This window comes from Gopherus evgoodei, chromosome 11 (genome assembly GCF_007399415.2).
Source record: "Gopherus evgoodei ecotype Sinaloan lineage chromosome 11, rGopEvg1_v1.p, whole genome shotgun sequence".
Lineage (NCBI taxonomy): Eukaryota > Metazoa > Chordata > Testudines > Testudinidae > Gopherus > Gopherus evgoodei.
The window spans coordinates 33,666,931-33,687,000 of record NC_044332.1 but is presented as its reverse complement, the minus strand read 5'-3'; the positions used below and the strand labels follow the sequence as shown (position 1 = coordinate 33,687,000).

General features: G+C 41.7%; 1 protein-coding gene across 7 annotated transcripts in view; it reads right to left on the bottom strand.

Annotated features, from left to right (window-relative positions):
- PDE1A (phosphodiesterase 1A) overlaps positions 1-18,684 on the bottom strand; it is a 283,981-nt gene extending 265,297 nt beyond the window's left edge. For 2 of the 7 annotated variants that reach the window (XM_030580762.1, XM_030580760.1), the window contains exon 1: positions 17,797-18,510. In XM_030580762.1, the coding sequence (XP_030436622.1) occupies positions 17,797-17,900 (104 nt within the window). In that variant the 5' untranslated portion in view covers positions 17,901-18,510. Of the gene's footprint in view, positions 1-17,796; positions 18,525-18,635 lie in introns of those variants that run through there. The other 5 variants (XM_030580757.1, XM_030580758.1, XM_030580763.1 and 2 more) reach the window with 5 other exon arrangements.
- Between the last annotated feature and the right edge of the window lie 1,386 nt (positions 18,685-20,070).

Here is a 20,070-nt window from a genome sequence, read left to right as displayed (position 1 = left end):
TCTGATCGCTGTATGGGGTGACAAATCTGTTCTATCACAGCTCCGTTACAGAAGACGAAATGAGAAAGCATTTGAAAAAATCTCCAGGCTATGATAGACAGACGCCACAGCACAGTGCTGTGTGACAAGCATAACGGAAAGCCAAAGAATCAAATGGATGCTCATGGAGGGAGGGAGGGGATACTGAGGACTCCAGCTATCCCACAGTTCCCACAGTCTCTGAAAAGAATTTGCATTCTTGGCTGAGCTCCCAATGCCTGTATGGGTCAAACACATTGTCCGGGGTCTTTCAGGGTATATGTCGTCAATTTACCCCCCCTCCCAACCCGTGAAAGAAAAGCGGAAAAAATCGTTTCTTGACTTTTTTGTACGTCACCCTATGTCTACTGTATGCTGCTGGTAGACGCGGTGCTGCAGCAATGAAAAGCAGCATCCTCTCCCCTCCCCGGTGGCGGATGGTACAATATGACTGCTATCCATCGTCATCATCAGCCCGTGAGTGCTCCTGGCTGGCCTCAAGTGAGGTCAGCCGGGGGCGCCTGAGGTAAAATAGGAATGACTCCCGGTCATTCCCGGTAGATGGTACAGAACGGCTGGTAACCGTCCTCATCAAAGCAACTGGGGGCTTAGTTCCATCAGCCCCCCCCCCACGCCCCTTCATGTCTAAAGAAAATATTCTGTACTGCCTGGACTATCATAGCAGCGGGATGCTGGGCTCCTCTCCCCCCCCCACACCTTTTAATGTCCTGCCTGGGCTATCATAGCAGCTGGAGGCTGCCTCTCCCTCATTTTATCTCACTAAAAAGTCAGTGTTTCTTATTCCTGCATTCTTTATTACTTCATCACACAAATAGGGGACACTGCCACAGTAGCCCAGAAAGGTTGGGGCAGAAGAGAATCAACGGGTGGGGTTGTTGCAGGGGCACCCCCCATGAATGGCATGCAGCTCATCATTTCTGCGGGATCTGACATGAAGCGGCTCTCTGGTGCTCTCTGGTTCTCTGATACACTGGTTCTCTAGTACACTTGCCCCATATTCTAGGCAGGACTGACTATTTTTAGATAAACCATAAAGGAGGGATTGACACAGGGAGTCATTCCCATTTTTGTCTTTGCGCCCCCAGCCGACCTCAGTTAAGGCCAGCCAGGAGCACCCATGACAGCAGCAGACAGTACAGAATGACTGAGAACCATCATCTCACTGCCAATTTACAATGGCACAGCAGATGGTACAGAACGACTGGTAACCATCTCTGCTACCTTGCAATGGCAAATGAATGCTGCTGTGTTGCGCTGCAGTACCGCCTCTTTCAGCGGCATCCAGTATACATATGGTGACAGTGACAAAAGGCAAAACGGGCTCCATGGTTGCCATGCTATGGCGTCTGCCAGGGCAATCCAGGGAAAAAGGGCGCGAAATGATTGTCTGCCATTGCTTTCACGGAGGAAGGAATGAGTGACGACATTTACCCAGAATCACCCGCAACACTGTTTTTGCACCATCATGCATTGGGATCTCAACCCAGAATTCCAATGGGTGGGGGAGACTGCGTAAACTATGGGATAGCTACGGGATAGCTACCCACAGTGTAACACTCCAGAAATCGACGCTAGCCTCGGTACATGGACGCACACCACCGAATTAATGTGCTTAGTGTGGCCACATGCACTTGACTTTATAAAATCTGTTTTACAAAACCGGTTTATGTAAAATCGGAATAATCCCATAGTGTAGACATACCCTGTGTCATAAGATCCCAGCAGAGCAAAGCTATTAGAGGTCATGTAGATGATGATCACATTGGTCCCTTCTGACCCTGGAGTCTATGAGTCTATGAGATGGGGTAACCTAACAGATTAAATTAATGCAGTTGACTAAACCTCTGAATAGAACACACAGCCAGGCCATGAAGCATTTTTGCTGATACACATAATTGCTTTACATAGGCAGCATCTTGAGGGATTCATCAACTAATACTCAAAAGTGATGCATCATGTGGCTGTTTCTGTGCTCGTGCCAACTTAGAAAGCTGGCAGCAGCCCCACACATGGTAGTCTGCCAATTTCAGCAGGGCATAGGTACCCCCTAAAAATGGATTTAGTATAGCCTGCATAAAGGTAGAAAAATTACACTTCTGTGCCAAGAGGATCCTCTTGATAGTGAACATTATCAAATAATGGAAACAAGCTTCATTATGAAAGATCTCATCCATTGTCACTTTTGGACATTACACCATTGTATGCTGTATATTTCCAGTTTATTTCACCAGTGAAGATGCTGCACGTGAAAATGAAAAGTTGCATCTCATTAGGAGGCATGATTGTATTATGCCAAACCTTTAAAACTTCTCTTATTCTTTCAAGGTCTCCTTTATTGAAGCTGAAGACATTTTTGTTTGTTTGTTTGTTTTAAACTATCCTTGGTAAAGCAAACTTATGAATCTTGAGAATACAGTTCAGTTCTTGGTGAAAACACAAATATGCATAAAGTGTCAACTTCCATAAGCAACAAGGGGTCCCAAGATGTTGGCTGGATAACAGCATGATTTAAGGACTCTGCAACTCTTGAGGCCTCATCTTACAAGGAAAGAGGAAGGTGCTCGTTTTGTGCTGATGAAGACATTCTGAGTTAACATTCCATGCCAGAAGGTCTTTGCAGAGATTTGTAGGAGATGGCATGCAGTCATCAGCCAGTCATCTAACTCCTACTTGTTGCTTTGGTCTTTGGCTGCAATGTTTATCAAATATAGTATGCCAAGTGAGACTGGCACCAACAGAGACTGAAGCTGTCAAATGGATTATTTGACACTACTGCTTTCACCATGTGCTAGGGGACGTGGTTCCTACATTCATGTAACATTGATTGCGCACTAGCCTAAACAGGACACACAAACAATACAATGCCACAGTATGATAAAGAATGACAGAGAATGAAATTTGTAATTCCTTGGCTTTCTGAAGTGAAGATCTTCTGTAGCAGAATATTAGAACACCCCTATACACAGAGTAATGTTTTATTTTCCCATACTTTGCACCTTGTCTAATTATGTCCAGATAGTAACAGTGAGAATGAGAAGCTATACGTGTGAATATGATCCCTTCTACATGAGCAACTCATTCTAAGCATGAAAAACAGGCATGATCCCGAGTAACCTAGCGTGTGTGTGATGTGTGTATATATATCTCCCAAAAGTTTGCTGCTGTTTGTTGCGAAAGAGTAAACAATCATATTTTGTGAGGCATATGCTCCAGGAAGAATGCATTAACATGAAAGGAAGTTCTATGCAATGTTAGAGGATAAAATATAGCCCTGTGGTAGAACTAAACAGGGGTACAATAGGAGAGGATAGCCTGGGTCATGTACACCTCTACCCCGATATAACGCTATCCTCTGGAGCCAAAAAATCTACCGAGTTATAGGTGAAACCACGTTATATTGAACTTTCTTTGATCTGCCGGAGCACGCAGCCCTCCCCTCCTGGAGTGCTGCTTTACCACGTTATATCCAAATTCATGTTATATCAGGGTAGAGGTGTATGTCTTAACTAGAGCTAGGAAAACCTGAGTATGACCCAAGGGTTTAAGAAAATATAGAAACAGGAGACAGGAAAGCCTCAGATTGATCACCCATCTGAGCCTAACAAACTATAACCTCAGTTTTCTGGAAAGAGACAACATAAAAACCCTTAAACATGTTTGTTGTTATCTAATTTAAGCACATCTAATTGCACAGCTCTAACATGTTAATGTTAGCAGTTTCTAACATTAATCGACAGGCAAGTCTCCAGTTAAATTATATACACACACTTTCTGTCAGGTGCCTCTGCTCTCCCCTTAAAAAAATAAAATAAAAAGTCAAGGCAGGCCAAGGTTTGGTATCTGTCTTTTATAAGCAAAAAACTTGATTTCATATCTAATATAAATGCCATCAACGCAAGCACTGAAGTATTTCAACTAGACCTAGAAATCTTTATTCTTAATGCTTAAAAAAGCATGAATTGATTAGGGATGAAACTGATCCCAGTCTTCCCAAGGTTTAGAGGGGTTTGGACACACGTTTTGGAGCAGCACATTACAGAGATAAGAGCTAGTCAGAAAGTTTAGATTTAACTACAAACTTCCCTAAAGGTATTCTAATATTTTGGCTAGGGCCCATCTGTAGAGCAGACAAGCAGCTATGGGTCTCAGCCCACAAACACAGCCCTCCTTTCCCCCTCATCTGGCATGTGGACATATCACTGCCCCTCCCCCCTACCCGCAATCCCATGTGCCATTTATATCTTTACACAATATGTAGTGGGGAGAGGGTTCCCCATTCATTCCCTATGGCAAACCAAAGGATATAACCAGAGCTAGACGTAACATATTTGTAGCCAAGGAATGTGTGTATTGGCGAGGGGAGGGGGGTTACAAACCCAGAATTAGGTGTTATTGGTCCTGCGCTCTCATTATCTGGCATCTATAAAAATGTGAATTCTGATTAACTGGCTTTATCTTTTCCTACCTACTATACTAAAGTTTATCTGACATAACTCACCCAACAACAAATTAATTGTATGAGCTGCTCACAGTTTTATTCGTTACACAGCCAGGAAGATAATTATGCAAGTTCAGAAGCATATGGAGCCCAAACATATTAACCCTTTTATGCAAGAATTTATATGCATTATATTCATTTGTGTGTTGTTGGCAGCATAGAGAAGTTCCAGGATTCAAATGAACACAATCACTTTTCAATGTGCAATTCATATTAACTGCACAATGATCCAAAACAAATTATTTTAACTAATACTATCTAATAACTTCCAGTTTATTAAGGGAAACAATTGCACCTATCACTGATCTGTTTAAATGCATATTTTATAAAAAGTCTCATTGTGGCATGTAATCAACTGATTTTTTCATGAGGGTATTTTTAGAAAGAGCAATTAATATTAAAATCAGTCTGTTTAAAATTCATTAGAAAAGAGATGGGATTCTAAAGCGTGCTGTTTCTCACAAATAGCGCAATCGATCTACCCATAAAGTGGGTACTTAGGTTGCACAAAAGGTTTAGTATGAAACATTCCAAACATTTTAAAATGCACCTAAGTCAGAAAACAGCTGTAGCCACTTCTAAGTTACATTTCCCACTTATCTCCTACCACATACTTTATTTACAGTTTTACTTCCTGAGATGGCCTCAGGAGATAACCGGCTTGTTTCCATGAAGGTCTCAGATGACAACAGTTATATAGTCTTATTGCAGCATATTTCAGTGCAACACAAACAATATGATTGGAGACAGGGCCGGCGCTTCCATTTAGGCGACTTAGGCGGTCGCCTAGGGCACCAGGATTTGGGAGGGCGGCATTTTGCCACCCGCGGCAGCAATTCTGCAGCGGGGGGTCCTTCCACGCTCTGGGTCGTCGTCGGCAATTCTGTGGCAGGTCCTTCACTCGCTCCAGGACCTGCCGCCAAAGTGCCCGGAACACTGGGAGCACAGAAGGATCCCCCTCCCGCTGCAGAAATTGCCGCCAACGACTGGGAGCGCGGAAGGACCCCGCCTAGGGCGGAAAAACCCTGGCACTGCTCCTGATTGGAGACAGTCTAAAGAAGCAAACATATACACCAAACGTAAGTGCTCTTGCTCAGGAGTATATGTCCAATGCTTGTCTCTTAACCATGCTTGTATCCAAATCAGGAACTTCACAGAAAAAGAACATTAGTTCTTAGGCCCCTACAATAATCAGTATAGTGTGTTTCATGTATATAAGTTTAGTAATCTCACTCTAGTCCCTATTTTCTCAAAATAAATTAATAGTGCCTGCTCAATAGCTTAGGAGTGAAATAAAAAGGGGGTGGCTAGTTATGACAGAAATGTATATTTGCAGAACTGTGTTGGGAAAGGCACTTTGCTATGCTTGATTCCAAGCACCGCTAATAGGTCCTGCTCCTACTGACAGTGAATTCAATGACAAAGCTCACAATGTGTAGGATCAAGCCCTTAGTCTCCTCATCTGGCATCTCTCTGAATTTGAACTATTTTTGAGTTAAGACATGGGTAAGCTCGACAGCCCTGGAGACTGGTCTCCCATTTTACCAGAGAACAGGAATGGCACAGGCAGTGGCAGACGAAACATTACATAATGCGTCAACAAAAGATGAAGCACCTCCAGGGGTAGAGAGACACATTCAAATTTCAGTGGCCTATTTAGTCCTTGGCCTAGTCGCTGAGACTGACCAGGGTGATAGAGCTGATAATTACTTTCCAACAGAAAACTCACTTTCCACGGGAAAATTTTATGTAGGAAAATAATTCTCATCTCTACACCTCCCTCACTCCTCAACAACCTGCCTACTGGGATGCCTCAGAGCTGGAACTACAAGGCCTTTGGGCAGCTCATAAGGTAGACTGCCCTGGAGCCAGAGCTCACAGTCTCTCAGCAGTCTGGAAGCCCTGGCTCCAAAGCCCCAGGCTCTCCACATAGCAGGCTGTCAGAGCCCTAGACACCTTGGGGAGCCTCAAAAACATGTTGAACAGGTCAAAACAATGTGTCATTTTAATTTTTTCATAAAAAGATTTTGAGATTCCACTGAAAATTTCAGAATTTGGATTATTTGTCTCATTTCAGAATGATTTTCTTGTATAATTTCAGAATTGTCTGTGGAATGGGAATTTCAGTTTCCACAAAGGTCTAGTGGAGTTCAGTGGGGTGGCGCTTATTGTGATTTGGTTATCTGTGCACTAAGATCTGAACAGATGCCGCTAACAGGTGAAAGATTCCAAGACTCTCTAAAGGGGCGAACGCTTGCAACTCCCAACTCTATCTGAGATCAGTGACAGAGATCAGGGTGGTTGCCCCTCAACTCTCTCAATCTAGAATAGTCTGGGTTAGGAAATACAGAGCATATTCACATACAGCTACAGTAAGAAGGAAGAAGAGTCAGAGTCAGCAGTCCTTTTTATAAAAACAATTTAAAAATAGAGAGGTGAGAGAACATTTCACTAACCAAACAAACCATTCAAAACAAAGAGATGAAACACAATACACAACTGTGCAGGAAAAGTAATGTTTGATACTGATTCCTCAGTTAGCTCTGCAGAGTGAAACAACAGTAAGACCTACAATGGCTTCGCCTCCTTTGAATTCTCACACGCCGTGAAGTATTTCAATACAGTGTGTGAACAAGAAAAGAAAAGTAAATACTGCATTGCAGTCTGTTTCTTAGTGTCTTCAGGCATAAATCACTCCAGCAGTGAACCGTTTCGATGTCACTGCCTCCAAACACACTATATATCAGGGAAATTCATACCAGTGAAACGTCCAAATAATATATATAGAGGCTACTTGTTTTCCTGGGGGCGCCAAAAGTCTGCAAATACGTTGGGTCAAATAAACTGCAGCCAATGTCAAACAATAGATAATGGAGCAGGAAATCCTCCTTTAGATGTCTGCCTGTTAAAGAACACTGCACCAGAGAACACATGCATTATGCTTGGATGGTCGCTATTGAGCGAGCCCTAAAACTCTACTATGTCTCAACAGGTCTCACTAGAAATAATCAAGCTTCCACTGCTGTAAAGAGTTATTCAACAAACAACAAAATTGGCCACAAAATGTACTGGATGGATTATATTCAGCCAGCGCTGCTGCTGTTCTCTTTTCAAGGATAGCGCTGACAAGCTACTGGGAAGAGTCCAGCCAATTGCTGCATATTATGATTATGAACACTTCTATGCAGAGGGTGTAATCAGCTCTATACATAAGGCCTGAGCTACAGCCTATTCAAGTCTTTGGTTCCTTTATTTATCTCGCTTCCTGGCCAGGAGTGATGGTCATTTGTTGTGAGATTGACAGGGAGGACTGCATTTTGAGAGGATGTTTATATAGATCCATTAGTCCGATCAGAAAGTTACTTCAGAACCAGTAGCCTGATGCTTATTTTTCTGGTCTCCAATAAGCAATATTTAAAGATATACTGGCAAAGTTGAGCGGTCTGAAATTAGACCAGGAACACATTGTATCATTCCTTTGCTGTGTCTTCCTGTTTCATTTTTGTGAGCGGGAAGGATATTGGATTTTATAAGACTCATGCTCTCATAAGAACTTATAAGACAAAGAAATCTTACATCATTGAGCTTTTTAAAAAAAATCCCTTTCAAGACTGGAGATATAGATGCCCCCTCAAGCATTTATTAGTTTAGATTCCAAACAACAAGAACAACCCAGCTACCTTCTTTATCCACTAGCTATCCTGACCCTGAGTTGTTGTGAACTCAGTGATATTTGCAGTCCTGCAGGTGAAGTCCGGGTTGCCCTTTCTTTTGCATCAGCTAATGCAATAAATATTCATGGAAGTTGTGCAGTGTTTTCAGAAATTACATCGCAGCTGATTGGTTTACACTATGACTCTAAACCCAAGTATTATTCTCTCTGTTTCAGAAATGTGGAAAGAGAATCAGATGTGTCAAATGCCTTCCCTGAGGCCACACAGGATATGTCTACACAGCCTGTGGGAACACACTTCCCAGCCTGGGTACCTCACACTTTAATAATAGCTGTGTAGACAGAGCTTTGGAGTTGCAGCTCGGACTCTGATGCCTAGGGAGTTGGGTGGGATTCAGAGCCTGGCTGAGCCACAACTTCAATGCACTGTCTACACAGCTATTTTTACAGCATTACCGCAAGCCCCAGCTCACCGAAGTCTGGGTGGAGAGGCTCGCCACCATACACTGTACATGTATACCTTAGTGACTCAGTGTCAGAGTCTAGATTAAGCCTCAGTTGTCTGGCTTCTGGTGGTGTGCTCAGACCCTTAGGCAATAGAGTATCAGTCAGTCTTCATTGTATTCAGCAAGAATGAAAATTCTAGTGGAATCCACAGAAACAACATAGCAGTTTAGGTGACAAACTACTTGACTTACACACTGAATAATTTAGTTTACAGGCCAAAATTCCTAAAGGTGCTTCAGTTTATCTTTAAGAGTCAGTTCATTAGGAATTACTATGTTCTATTAGATGCTAAATCCTGGATGCAGTCATTTGGTGATCGTTATGGAATGGCAGCAGCACTAGTAATTGAAATAGTGCAGCCAGCTTTATATTCTTCCCCACTACCAGAGCTGATGCCAGCAATAGGCTGGGCTGGATGGAAATAGTAATAGGAGCACTGCTAACTCTCAGTTCACTTTTAAAGCTTAGTTTGAATATTACAGCGCCATCTATGGTTATAAACCCAGTTTGGGTAAATCTGAGATTAGGCCTCTGTTAAGGGGTGCATGCACCTTTAGAGAACCCCTTGTGTCAGTGCAAAAATTTCACTGCATTCTGGGCTGCAGCGCCTCCTGCAGGCCGTATGCCTCTCGATGGGTCTTCCAGGGCTCAGCCCTGTGGCCAAGTAACTTAAAGTTCAAACCCTGGGCTACTCAAAGTTCCAAATGATGTAAACAGAACATCCTTCATCTCTCCTGAGCAGACTCACAGTTCTTTCTCCCTCTCAGCAGAGCACTCACACATACACGAGCTTTGCCCCGTGGGAGTCCTAATGGAACAGCAACTGGTGTTCCACCCCTGCTGGACTTTTTCTTTTAGTGTTTGTTTCTTATGCTCCCTGTGGGTGTCTTTTGTTTCCTGTTCCCTTTTTGAACACCAGGCCCAGGACTGCCTTCCTGGACACCTGACCCCTTGCTCCAGGGACCTATCACAGGAATTAGCACTATTTCTGTGGTTCAACTCACCACCTACAGTCAGACCCAAACAGCTGGGCCTCTCCCAAGGCACACCACCAGTTCTCCTCTCTAAGCCAACAACCAGAGGTTCCCTATTGTCTCTCTTCCTCCAGGTCTCTCTCAGTTTTTCTTCTGGGCTCCCCCAGTTACCTCAAAGTCCTAACTCAGGGCTCTTCCCATACAAGAGTCTGCACTTCTTCCTGGAGGTTCCCACACAGTTTACACACCAAGGCCTTCCCCACCAATAGAACTCTCATCATCCCGGGATTCCCCTTCCGATCTGGTCAGCTTCCTGCTTGTACAAGTCAGCTGCTCCCTGGCTAGTTGGCTAAAGAGCCTCCACCTGGAGAACCTACATGCTTCCAGGTGTAGTTTACATGGCCAACATAGACTAGTTAGGCCCTGGTTCTCCCTGGCAGCCTCTCCTTCATAGAAATGATTTCAAAGTGTTTTAATTATATCAAGTGGATATCCAAAACATTTAGGTACTTAATCACTTGCATTTCTCTAAGTATCTGCTCTGTATAAACTGGATTATTTCAGGAGCAGCTGTAAAGCAAGAGTTATTGCTATCAAATATTCTGACATCATCTGCTTTAGCACTAATTAGTGGGGGTGGGGGTTGAATGGATTACCTAAAACTTATCTAACACCTGAAAATGATCCTCTACATTATATGTCATTAAAAAAAAAAGATTGGAAAATATCTACCAAGCTTTCTCCAAAACAAATTAAATTTCCTAGCATGACATCCTCTATAGGAAAATACAGTGGAAGCCTTGATTACTGCAAGCTACCAAATAGCTACAGAGTTCATTTGTATTTATCAGTGACTTCAACATTTTGGGAAACTTTTTACTTCAGTGGAGTTACACCAATCTACATCAGCCAAGAATCTGGTCCATTAAAATCAAGTTCCTTGTTTCTATCCTAGACATATGCATGCTTTCTCTACTGAATTGATAGGATCTAGCCCTTGAAAAACAAGGAGCTGTGGATGATTGATGTACACATACACGTTAAATATATATGTTGCTATGTGCAACCTAGAGTGACCTGGTATATAGAGGGACCAATATATTTTAAGGAAATAAATGACAAATGTTTGAAAAATACATAAGCTTATTTAACGGACATTCTCCCACTCAATATTATATCTGTGCCAAAAGTTTTATATGGTACAAAATCTTCCATTTGTACAATAGCACAGGATTCTTTGCTACATTATTGGTAAAAAATACATGGATTCTACATGGGGCATGCATCTGACAAAGTGGGTATTCATCCACGAAACCTTATGCTCCAATACATCTGTTAGTCTATAAGGTGCCACAGGACTCTCTGCTGCTTTTACAGATCCAGACTAACACAGCTACCCCTCTGATACAAGGTGCATTGACTTCAAAAGAAAAAAGGTTCCTTAAAATAAGGACAAATGGTTACCCTATTGGATACAAAGTAATATATTTAAGCATTGTTAACTGGTACCTTTTTAGGGCTCTGTTTTCTGGTGTGTGTTTTTTTTTCTGGGGACAGAGGGAAAGGGATATTATATTTGCTTATGTCATTAAATAACACATGATGAGAAGTTCCTACTTACCCAGGCAGGGCTGGATTAATGCAAGGGCTTTAGGGGCTGCAGCCCAGGGCCTTGGGCGAAGCGGGGTCCAGTGCAGCAGGGCTCAAGCAAGCTGCCTGCATGCCATGGCCCCACGCCACTCCCGGAAGTGGCTGGCTGCTGGCATGTCTCTGGCACGGGGGAGGAGTAGAGCGGAGGCGCCATGTGCTGCTCCCATCCCCAGCACCATCCCTGCAGCTCCCATTGACCAATTGGGAGCCAGCCAATGGGAGCTGTGGAGGGCAGCGCTTGCAGGTCCGGGCAGTGAAGGAGACATGTGGTCCCCCTGCCTGCAGGGGTGCGCAGATATGTGGCAGGAGCAGCATGGAATGGCAGTTAGCCTGCCTGAACTCTGCTGCACCGCCGGCTGGCCGGGAGTTGCCTGTGGTAAGCACCTGCTGGTCGGAGCCTTCAGCTCGCACCCCCTCCTTCACCTGAACCCCCTCTGCCCCAGGTCAGAATCCCTTCCTACACCCAAACTCTCTCTCAAACCTCGCATCTCTCCTGCATCCCAACATTCTGCCCCAGTCTGGAACCCCCTCCTGCACCCAAACTCCCTCCCAGAAAGAAACTAATATAACAGCTGTTCCAAGGTAAGAAGTAGGCTATTTTGTATTAACAACTATATTTTACATGTTTTAAGACTGAAATATAACCACAGAACAGCCTTATGTTAATTAGAAGGCAAGTTTAGTACAGCATTAATAGCCTCAATGCCATAATTGTTATCTTTTGTTCTAAATTAGGAAGACGGCTTGTATACAGGGGCCCCACAAAATCTAACAGTCCCAGGCCCACAGGAGAGTTAATCCAGCCCTGTACCCAGGTATGCAAGTTGCGTTCTACAGCTCCCTGTAATAGAGTTACCGCCAGAAGCAGAGGCTTCTTATACATGGAAGGTTAATGTGAACTCTAGCCAATGGCTTTTGGGAAAATGCAGGTTAATAACTGACTGTTTTGTTGTAGACATTTTATTGACTAAAGTAAAGAATGTGGTTTTACCAAAGGAATTTTATATTAAAGGGTTTATATTAAACAGTCTGCAGCACCTGCAAGTTAAGTCAAGGAGGAAGTGGTCATATGAAGAAGGAGAATATAATTATTTAGGTGATGGATTATGTGTAATCCCTTCCTATAAAGAGGGCAGAGTTACACAGACAAGGAAACATCTTTTAGTAGAGTTTAGAAACTGCTAAATTTAATGTGGAAGGAAGTAGAAGTCTGAGCTTAGCAGAAAACTGTAGGTCATTGATTTTATTTCTAGTTTGTATTATAAATTAGCCCTCAACTCTTTAAATTAAAGTAATATTTTAGATATTTGTTCTTTGTAATAATTTTGAAATAAAGACATTTTTACTTCAATCCCTCCACATATCTTCAAGAAAATATCCCTTACAATATCTCACTATGCTTATGCTCTACGGTTCAGTAATACATAAAAATTGATATGATATGACCTATAGAGGCCTGAAACTGGCATTCCTAGGCATAGCTAGGAATGTTACAAAGTAGGGCCCTAACTCTGCAGTTTTACAACCAACTTCAATAGAGTCCTCTACACAATCCATCCACCCATTGTAAATTATAGGATTCCATCTTAACCTAGCCATCAAAACCAATCTTGACTTGTGGCAATACTCAATGTGAGCTAGAACAGGTAACTGCCTCCTGTACATTACAACAGATGAACTGTTTTTCTAATGGCAAAAGAATATTACTGTCATAATACGCTAAGCCAGGACTCCAGTCCCTCTACAGTGCTAACATGGTTATGCAACTGAAGTACTAAAACATCTACAGTGACTGAACAATAAAAAAAAAAATCATGTTTGTAGGTTACAAAGCTATCCACATAAAAAGTCTTGCTTAACCGACGGACACAGCAACGTTTTACTTTAACCTTCAGAAATCAAAAGAACAAGTTCATGATTTATAATGGAAAAATCTCTCACTGTAACTATAGACTTAATGGGATGTATATAATTCTAGGTATATTATAATAAAATTTCCTCAATTTTTCTGTTCTCGTCAAACATTATATTTGACATGTAACGGGTTTAATTTTACTTCAATTCCATTTAGCTTTAGTTCTAATGAAAACTTGAGACTACCTAATGGCGTTTTTGATTTTCCTCTAAAGTTTTTTTTTTAAGTTAGAAAAGAAGCAGCAATTTGCCAACACCGTAGATAGTTACACATTAAATCAGATTTTTCTATAGCTAGATATTTTTATCATGCCCATCCACCTTCGAGACCATCTTCTTTCTTCTGTTTATGACATTACATTGTTTGCTACAGCAATAATTGCAGTAGCAATAGTCTAGGCTTTCCTGAACTTTCTTGGATCAAGCAGGTGGAGCAGAAGAGAAAAAGAATCCAACAAATTTAAGCACCAAATGCAGTATAAAGTAAAAACGTGTACAGAAAACTAAGAAAAACAAAGGAGAGATGACTGGGTTTATTTGTTAGTTATGATACAAGAAAGAAGTTATGGATTTGATGCTAGAATCATTGGGTGAAGTTCCATAGCCTTTATAGGAGGTCAGACAAGGTGAACACACTGGTCCCTTCTAGCCTTAAAAATGTATGACAATTATTCTCCTTTAAAATGTTCTCCTTTGGGAATTAACCATAAACTGAGGAAGACAATTGTCTATATTCTTTTAAATGTTTCCATTAATTAATGACTGAAGAGCAGATTCACCTCTGCACTGATGCCAGCACTAGCAGAGGGAAGACCATTTGTGCCTTCCCTATTCAGGGGCTGTAAGGGCCAGTTAAGCCTTTGGTACACACTAAGGCAAGCCCTTAGGACTGCTTTCACATACTGTAACAGTTTATATGGACTTCTGCAGGAGTACAGAATCACTAGATTGCAGGTCTGACCTGACCACACCTCCTCCCACTCCCAACACTACCAAGCCCACCCCTATTACACAGTTGGCACTAAGATGAAAAGGGTGTTCCCGCAACAGAGGTATTTCTCCCCAGGACTTATACCTGTCCAATGGCCCCTGTGTTCCAGCTAAGCTAGCATAAAAGAGGGTCTTAGAGCAGTGATGAACATAACCCACTTTCTCCTTCTAAAACAATTACAGGTTGCATAATAGAAACAATTCTAGCTAGATATGAACCCTAACCATATCCCTGAATTAAATCCCTCCCAAACTTTTAGATTCCAAAGTTCTAGCACAATAAAGAGAGGCCAAATATTCCTATATGAAAGGTAAATTCTTTTCTCATGTATGAGCTTCAGTTCTTTGAGTGGAATTTGCTCCTAACACTAAGATATAGGGGAGGTTTTTGTAAATGATGCTTGTATAAAACTGCAGTTCAGACGGGCGGTATGAGCTCTACCAGCAGCGTCTGAGACTTCTGCCACTATTCCTTTAAATGCAGTTTGTGTAAGGAGTGAATAATTAAAGGAATAATTTGGCTCATTTATTATTTGTTTTATTAACTGAGATACCAGCTTGTTTTGGCTTCTTCCTGAAATACCAACACATTTGGACTTCACACTTTTAATATTCAAAGTGTCTTAATTCAAGGAACAGCAGCTCAGGTCAAGACACTCCTATTCCAGGAAGGTGGTATTGTGAACCCTGTCACCTATGAACTCAGAATCGAGTATTATGCAATCATTCATTTGGGACAAATCTGGCCCTCTTCTCCACTGCCACAGAAGGCCAGCACTTTGCCAGCAGTTTTCGTGCACAAGCAACGCAGATAGATTTGGGGCAGCCAGGCAGAGGTGCACATCCACTGTCCTCTGCACAGCCTGCAGATCAGCTCTCTGGTGACTCCAGGGCCACATGGATCACATGGAGATGGGGCATGGCCAAAGGTTTCAATCCTGTTAAATCTCCAGGGCTCCACCACAGAAGAAGTGTATTAGGGCAATAGGGTTGCTACAGCCTGCAAAGCCATTCCATTCCCTGGAAGGAAAAAACTTTTTATCTCACCATATCCATAATGCCCAAACCAGTTATTCTGGTTGGATTCTGGGCTGATGACTTGCATGTTAATACTTAGTCAAACAATTACATTTGCTGATACTTCCAAAATATTCCACCGATAATCAAAAGGCATATGGTTTCAGATAGAACTAAGGTGTCTCATCTTGGAATAATCTGCAGAACTACATATATAATGCTTGTATTTGAAATTCTGACAGAAAAAAACAAACCAACTATGCATACAGATGCAGCATGCAGCTATTAAGCACAACCTAGCTTCTTATTATTGAAATTAAATACAACAAAATAAAACTCATATGAAACTCAAAGATTAATTTGGACCAGTTTGCAGGCCAGAGAAATCCTCATGGTCTCCTCACAAGTGACAATGAAAGCCTTACTGAAACCACAGTTTTGAACTGATGAAACTGAGATAGAATCATGGGTTTTGTTGTGCTCCCACGGGTAAAGTTCTGTTCTGGAATCACAAGCTTAGCTCCCATCACCTTCAATGAGAACCGTGCACGGACAGCTAATAGTGGAATTTGACTTTAGAGTTATGTTCATTTCCCTTAACAGACACCTTCATGTACTTCACCTATGAGATGTCAATTCCCTTAGCTAATTAGTAATTAATTTATAAATAGAGATTCTTCTTCAGAACCACGATACATGTTGCAGTCCTGCTCCACTCACCCCATCCCTGGAACACTTGTTTTAATACCACTGTGTGTGCACTGAAATCAGTCCCTTTCCTCACTATTTCCTGCTTTGAATAAATATGGTCTTTAAAGAGCTCCCCTGAAACAATTAACATTTAGACTCAATTCATTCAATATTCCTTGTAATATTCACAATCTCACAATGAAATCATAGGAGAGGCTGAGGAAAGTGCTCAGCTGGTTCTATCTGTCAAAATAATATTTTTTCATTTTAGAATACTGTAAAATGTTTTAGCTTTAACAAGTCCTATAGGAGGAACAATGTTTATGCGGTTGGCTCCTACTTACAATATGGGCATATTGTGATTTTTCAGATTCCTTTTGGGTTTGATAAGCCTCAAACTCCTTGCATTTGCTTTACATACTCTCAAAGGAATTAACCTTATTGCTTTGATATGCGGTATAGAGTGAGGCTGTTTTTTATTACATTAATTAGTTATCATAATAAAACTGACCCAATTTACTAATTAGAGACAGTTGAAAGAAAACATTTAATCTAGGAGGCTAGTAATAGCAGAGAACCTTACAAATACTAAGTCAACTTAAAGTCTGCACCAATGGAAGTCCGTATAAAGATTGGTGGTGGTCTCCAGTGATAGAAACTCCATCAGGTGAGGTTGTGGCACAAAAAATGGCTGAAACACCTCTACCACCAGGGCCCTCTGGCGTTCACAGGGGCCAGCACTGTCCCAAAAGCACGCAGAGTTGGACAGAGTGGCCAAATAATTCAGTGCATGTAACCAACTGTCTTTGCCAGCTGGTTTCCTAAAGTGCCCTGATCACGACTTAAAGCTGACTTCCACTGAAGGAACACTGCAGGCAAACAGGTGGTAAAAACTCTCCTTCCCACACTCAGGATGAATCCCCACTCTGGGCACAGGAAGCCTGGTAATTTATACCTTCCTGTACTACATCTAATCCTCTAAATGCTGTAATGTACCATAGGTTTTAAATTAAAATCAATAATGTTCCGTCTGCTATTTACACGCTAGATTACATCTGTTGCATAGCCTTTCAAACCTCCCCATCCCAAAGCTAATGCTGTTCCCTTGCTCACAAAACACTGAAGAGGGAAACTGTTATTTAAGTAACGTACATATCTGAGTGTAACATATACTGACATTAGCCTTTAGAGCAATGGCCATTCTAAAAAAACTATTAAAGTTTTGTGGCTTTAGGAACACACTGGCTAATGGATTTATTCTTCGGCATTTAAATTGCCTGCATGTTGTAGATGTTAGCTGAGTGACTATATAAGCCTCTAAGTGTTTAAAAAAAAAAGAAACCCATGCAAGACAGGAATCATACAGCATCCCTATGAATATCGAAGACCCTCTCAATATAGGCTAATTCACCTGCACACCCAAGCAGTGTGAATTACAGCTAATTTGAATACCTCAGACAGCTATATACTTACCTAAATGTACCACCATTTCCAGGAGAACAAGTACCAGCTCTAAAGGGAACCATTTCTAATGGTGACATAGCCATAAAAATGCTGATTCTGAAGATAGTACATGCAAAATAATGTCACAGCGTAGTGGATAGTCAGATACAAGAGGTTACATGCATTTGGATTTGGACAGTAGTTATTTTACTGCCCATGTCTCTCTTAAACAAAGTGACTGAATCTAATAACTACCATATATTTTAAAAAGACACTTCATTCTGCTATTAAATACTAGTAACTGCTTATAAAATAATTCTCCCCTGTATTCATTAGTCACATTCAAAAGCAACAGATCTTACCCAGGAAACAGCACAAAAACAAGGAGAGGATCTACTCACATTCCTTTGAGCCGTTGCCACATTTTCTCAGTGTGTCCTCCTATTTGGTACTTTAAAGAGGTGCCTTCCAGTTCCCGGGCTGTTTCGGTAGCTCTAGCCCCCATGGTAATTGTCCTACAGCAACACAGTTACAGTCAGGCTCAGCAGCAAGTAAAAGCATTCCTTAGTCCACTACAAACGCCAGAGGAGCCACACGTTATACAGGAGCAGCTCTCGTCTATCAAAACATTTCAGAATTACAAGGAATTCTAAGGAAAGCTTCCGGTTGAATTGCTATTCACTTTGATAGACAAATCCACTCTCTTTCTCCCCCTAAGCATACAGCACTATAAACAGCTCTTCTGACCTCACAAGTCTACTCCATGCATGTGAGCCAGCTACTATACTACTCACTGACTGACGGCTCAAGCTCTTTCCCCATGCACTTCGTTTGTTGTAGGGATGTGCACTGAAGCACAAAAGCTTCCTTAAAATGTATGAGAATTCATTGCCAGGCAGGATAAATGTGAATGACTTTAGCAGTCCAGAAAATTTAATTTTTTTATTTTTTTTTGCTGTGCAGGTTGGAGAAGCAGGCTGCAATAGGAAAGCAGATGGTAGAAACCAATATCAGCTGCACCACAGTTAGAAATGAATGCCTGCTTAAATGCCAGAGCTTTTGTCTCTTTAGATGATCCTGAATTGGTCTTCAGTGAATAAATATCTACCAGCCTCTTAACAACATAACTGAACAAACGTTAAGTTGGGACTCTAAGACATGTATAAATCCCTTCAGAAGAGTAATCAGAGAGCTCTACAGGTTGTTATTGAAGGAATACGCTGTAATCATGACTATTCACCTTCTCCTAGCAACTCCACACAGTAGGAAACTGTCAATTTAACTGGTAGAAAATGCAGCAGCTGCAAGACAGCCTGCTCAGTGAATCCTTTGGGACAATAGCTTGCGTGTGTCAAAATCTGATGTTGCACTGTTTGTGCACGCCAGAGAAAAAATTAAGTGCATGTAAAGAGCAAAAGGAATGAGAACTAAGTGGTCTGCCAGCCATGCAGCAGATTGCCAGCTCTATCTCTACAGCGCAGACCCATGCGTTTAGTTACACAGCCAAAGCTGCTGTTTCAATAGAACTGAGGTTAGTTCTGCATCAGTATCTTTCATTGCTTGCTCAACTGTGTTTGCAGAACTTTTCAAAATTCCATCTTTATTTTATAAACATCTTCCCTCTTGTTTTGTGAATAGACACGGATCTGCAACTCTGGAGGAAGATCCCAATAGTCCCAGATACCACTAGCTTGTCTGGGCAGCAGTTTCAACCACAGAGCATTGTGTGTGTTTAAAAGTAACAAAGATGTGAGGTTATGCAAGATCTCCATCTGAAATGGCTGGCAGAGATGGGTGAAAATGCCAATGAAAAAGAAGAACAATCACAATAATTCACTGTCACTGAAGTTCCCCTATCATTTCCCTTTATTTTCCTCATAAGTTTCCTAATACTAGGATGATTTCCTCTCCATTAAAATACATTTTAATATCCCCTTTATGTTCTATTAATCTCTATTCTGTACTGGCTCTTCTTCTTTCTTCACTGATTTCTGTCAGAGAGATCATTAGCTGATGCCTTTCATATCTTTCCAAAAGGTTTCACCTCTCACTTGCACTGGTTTTAAACTGGTGTCATTATACTGGACTTCACTAGACATATTCCTGATTCACACAGGCATAAGAGAGAAAGCAGAATCAGACCCATAGATTTCAATGGGGCTTTTTCAGAAAAGTCAGTGCCTGATCCAGACCTCCCCTTTTGCTTGCAGTGAAGAGTGCCACATGACAAAACTGAAGAACCACAGAAACAATCACTATCTTTAAACACTGTACAAAGTACTTATTAGATTAAGAAAGAGAGTAGGAGCTGTAACACTGTCCTTCTTTTGCTGCTGCACTAAGGAACTTCTTCCTAGAAACCTCCCAGTTCTGTTCTGCATGGCATCTTGGTACAGTTTTAAAGAAATAGTATATATATCCTCCCAGGGAGTAACAGATATGAATCACTAGCACTAATGTGAATTCTTTCCTGCTCCCTACCTCTCACTCCCTTGCATCTGAAGCAATGCAAAGAAAATAATTATGTATTCATACAATCCTCCAGGGACAGAGGGAAATTTTAAGCCCCTATTTTTCCTCATAACGCATTCTCCCCTGTAGTACGATGCTATGATGGGAAATAGTGCCATCTCCTATTGGCAGTAACACCATGTTTACGCTGTTCTTTCCCCCCA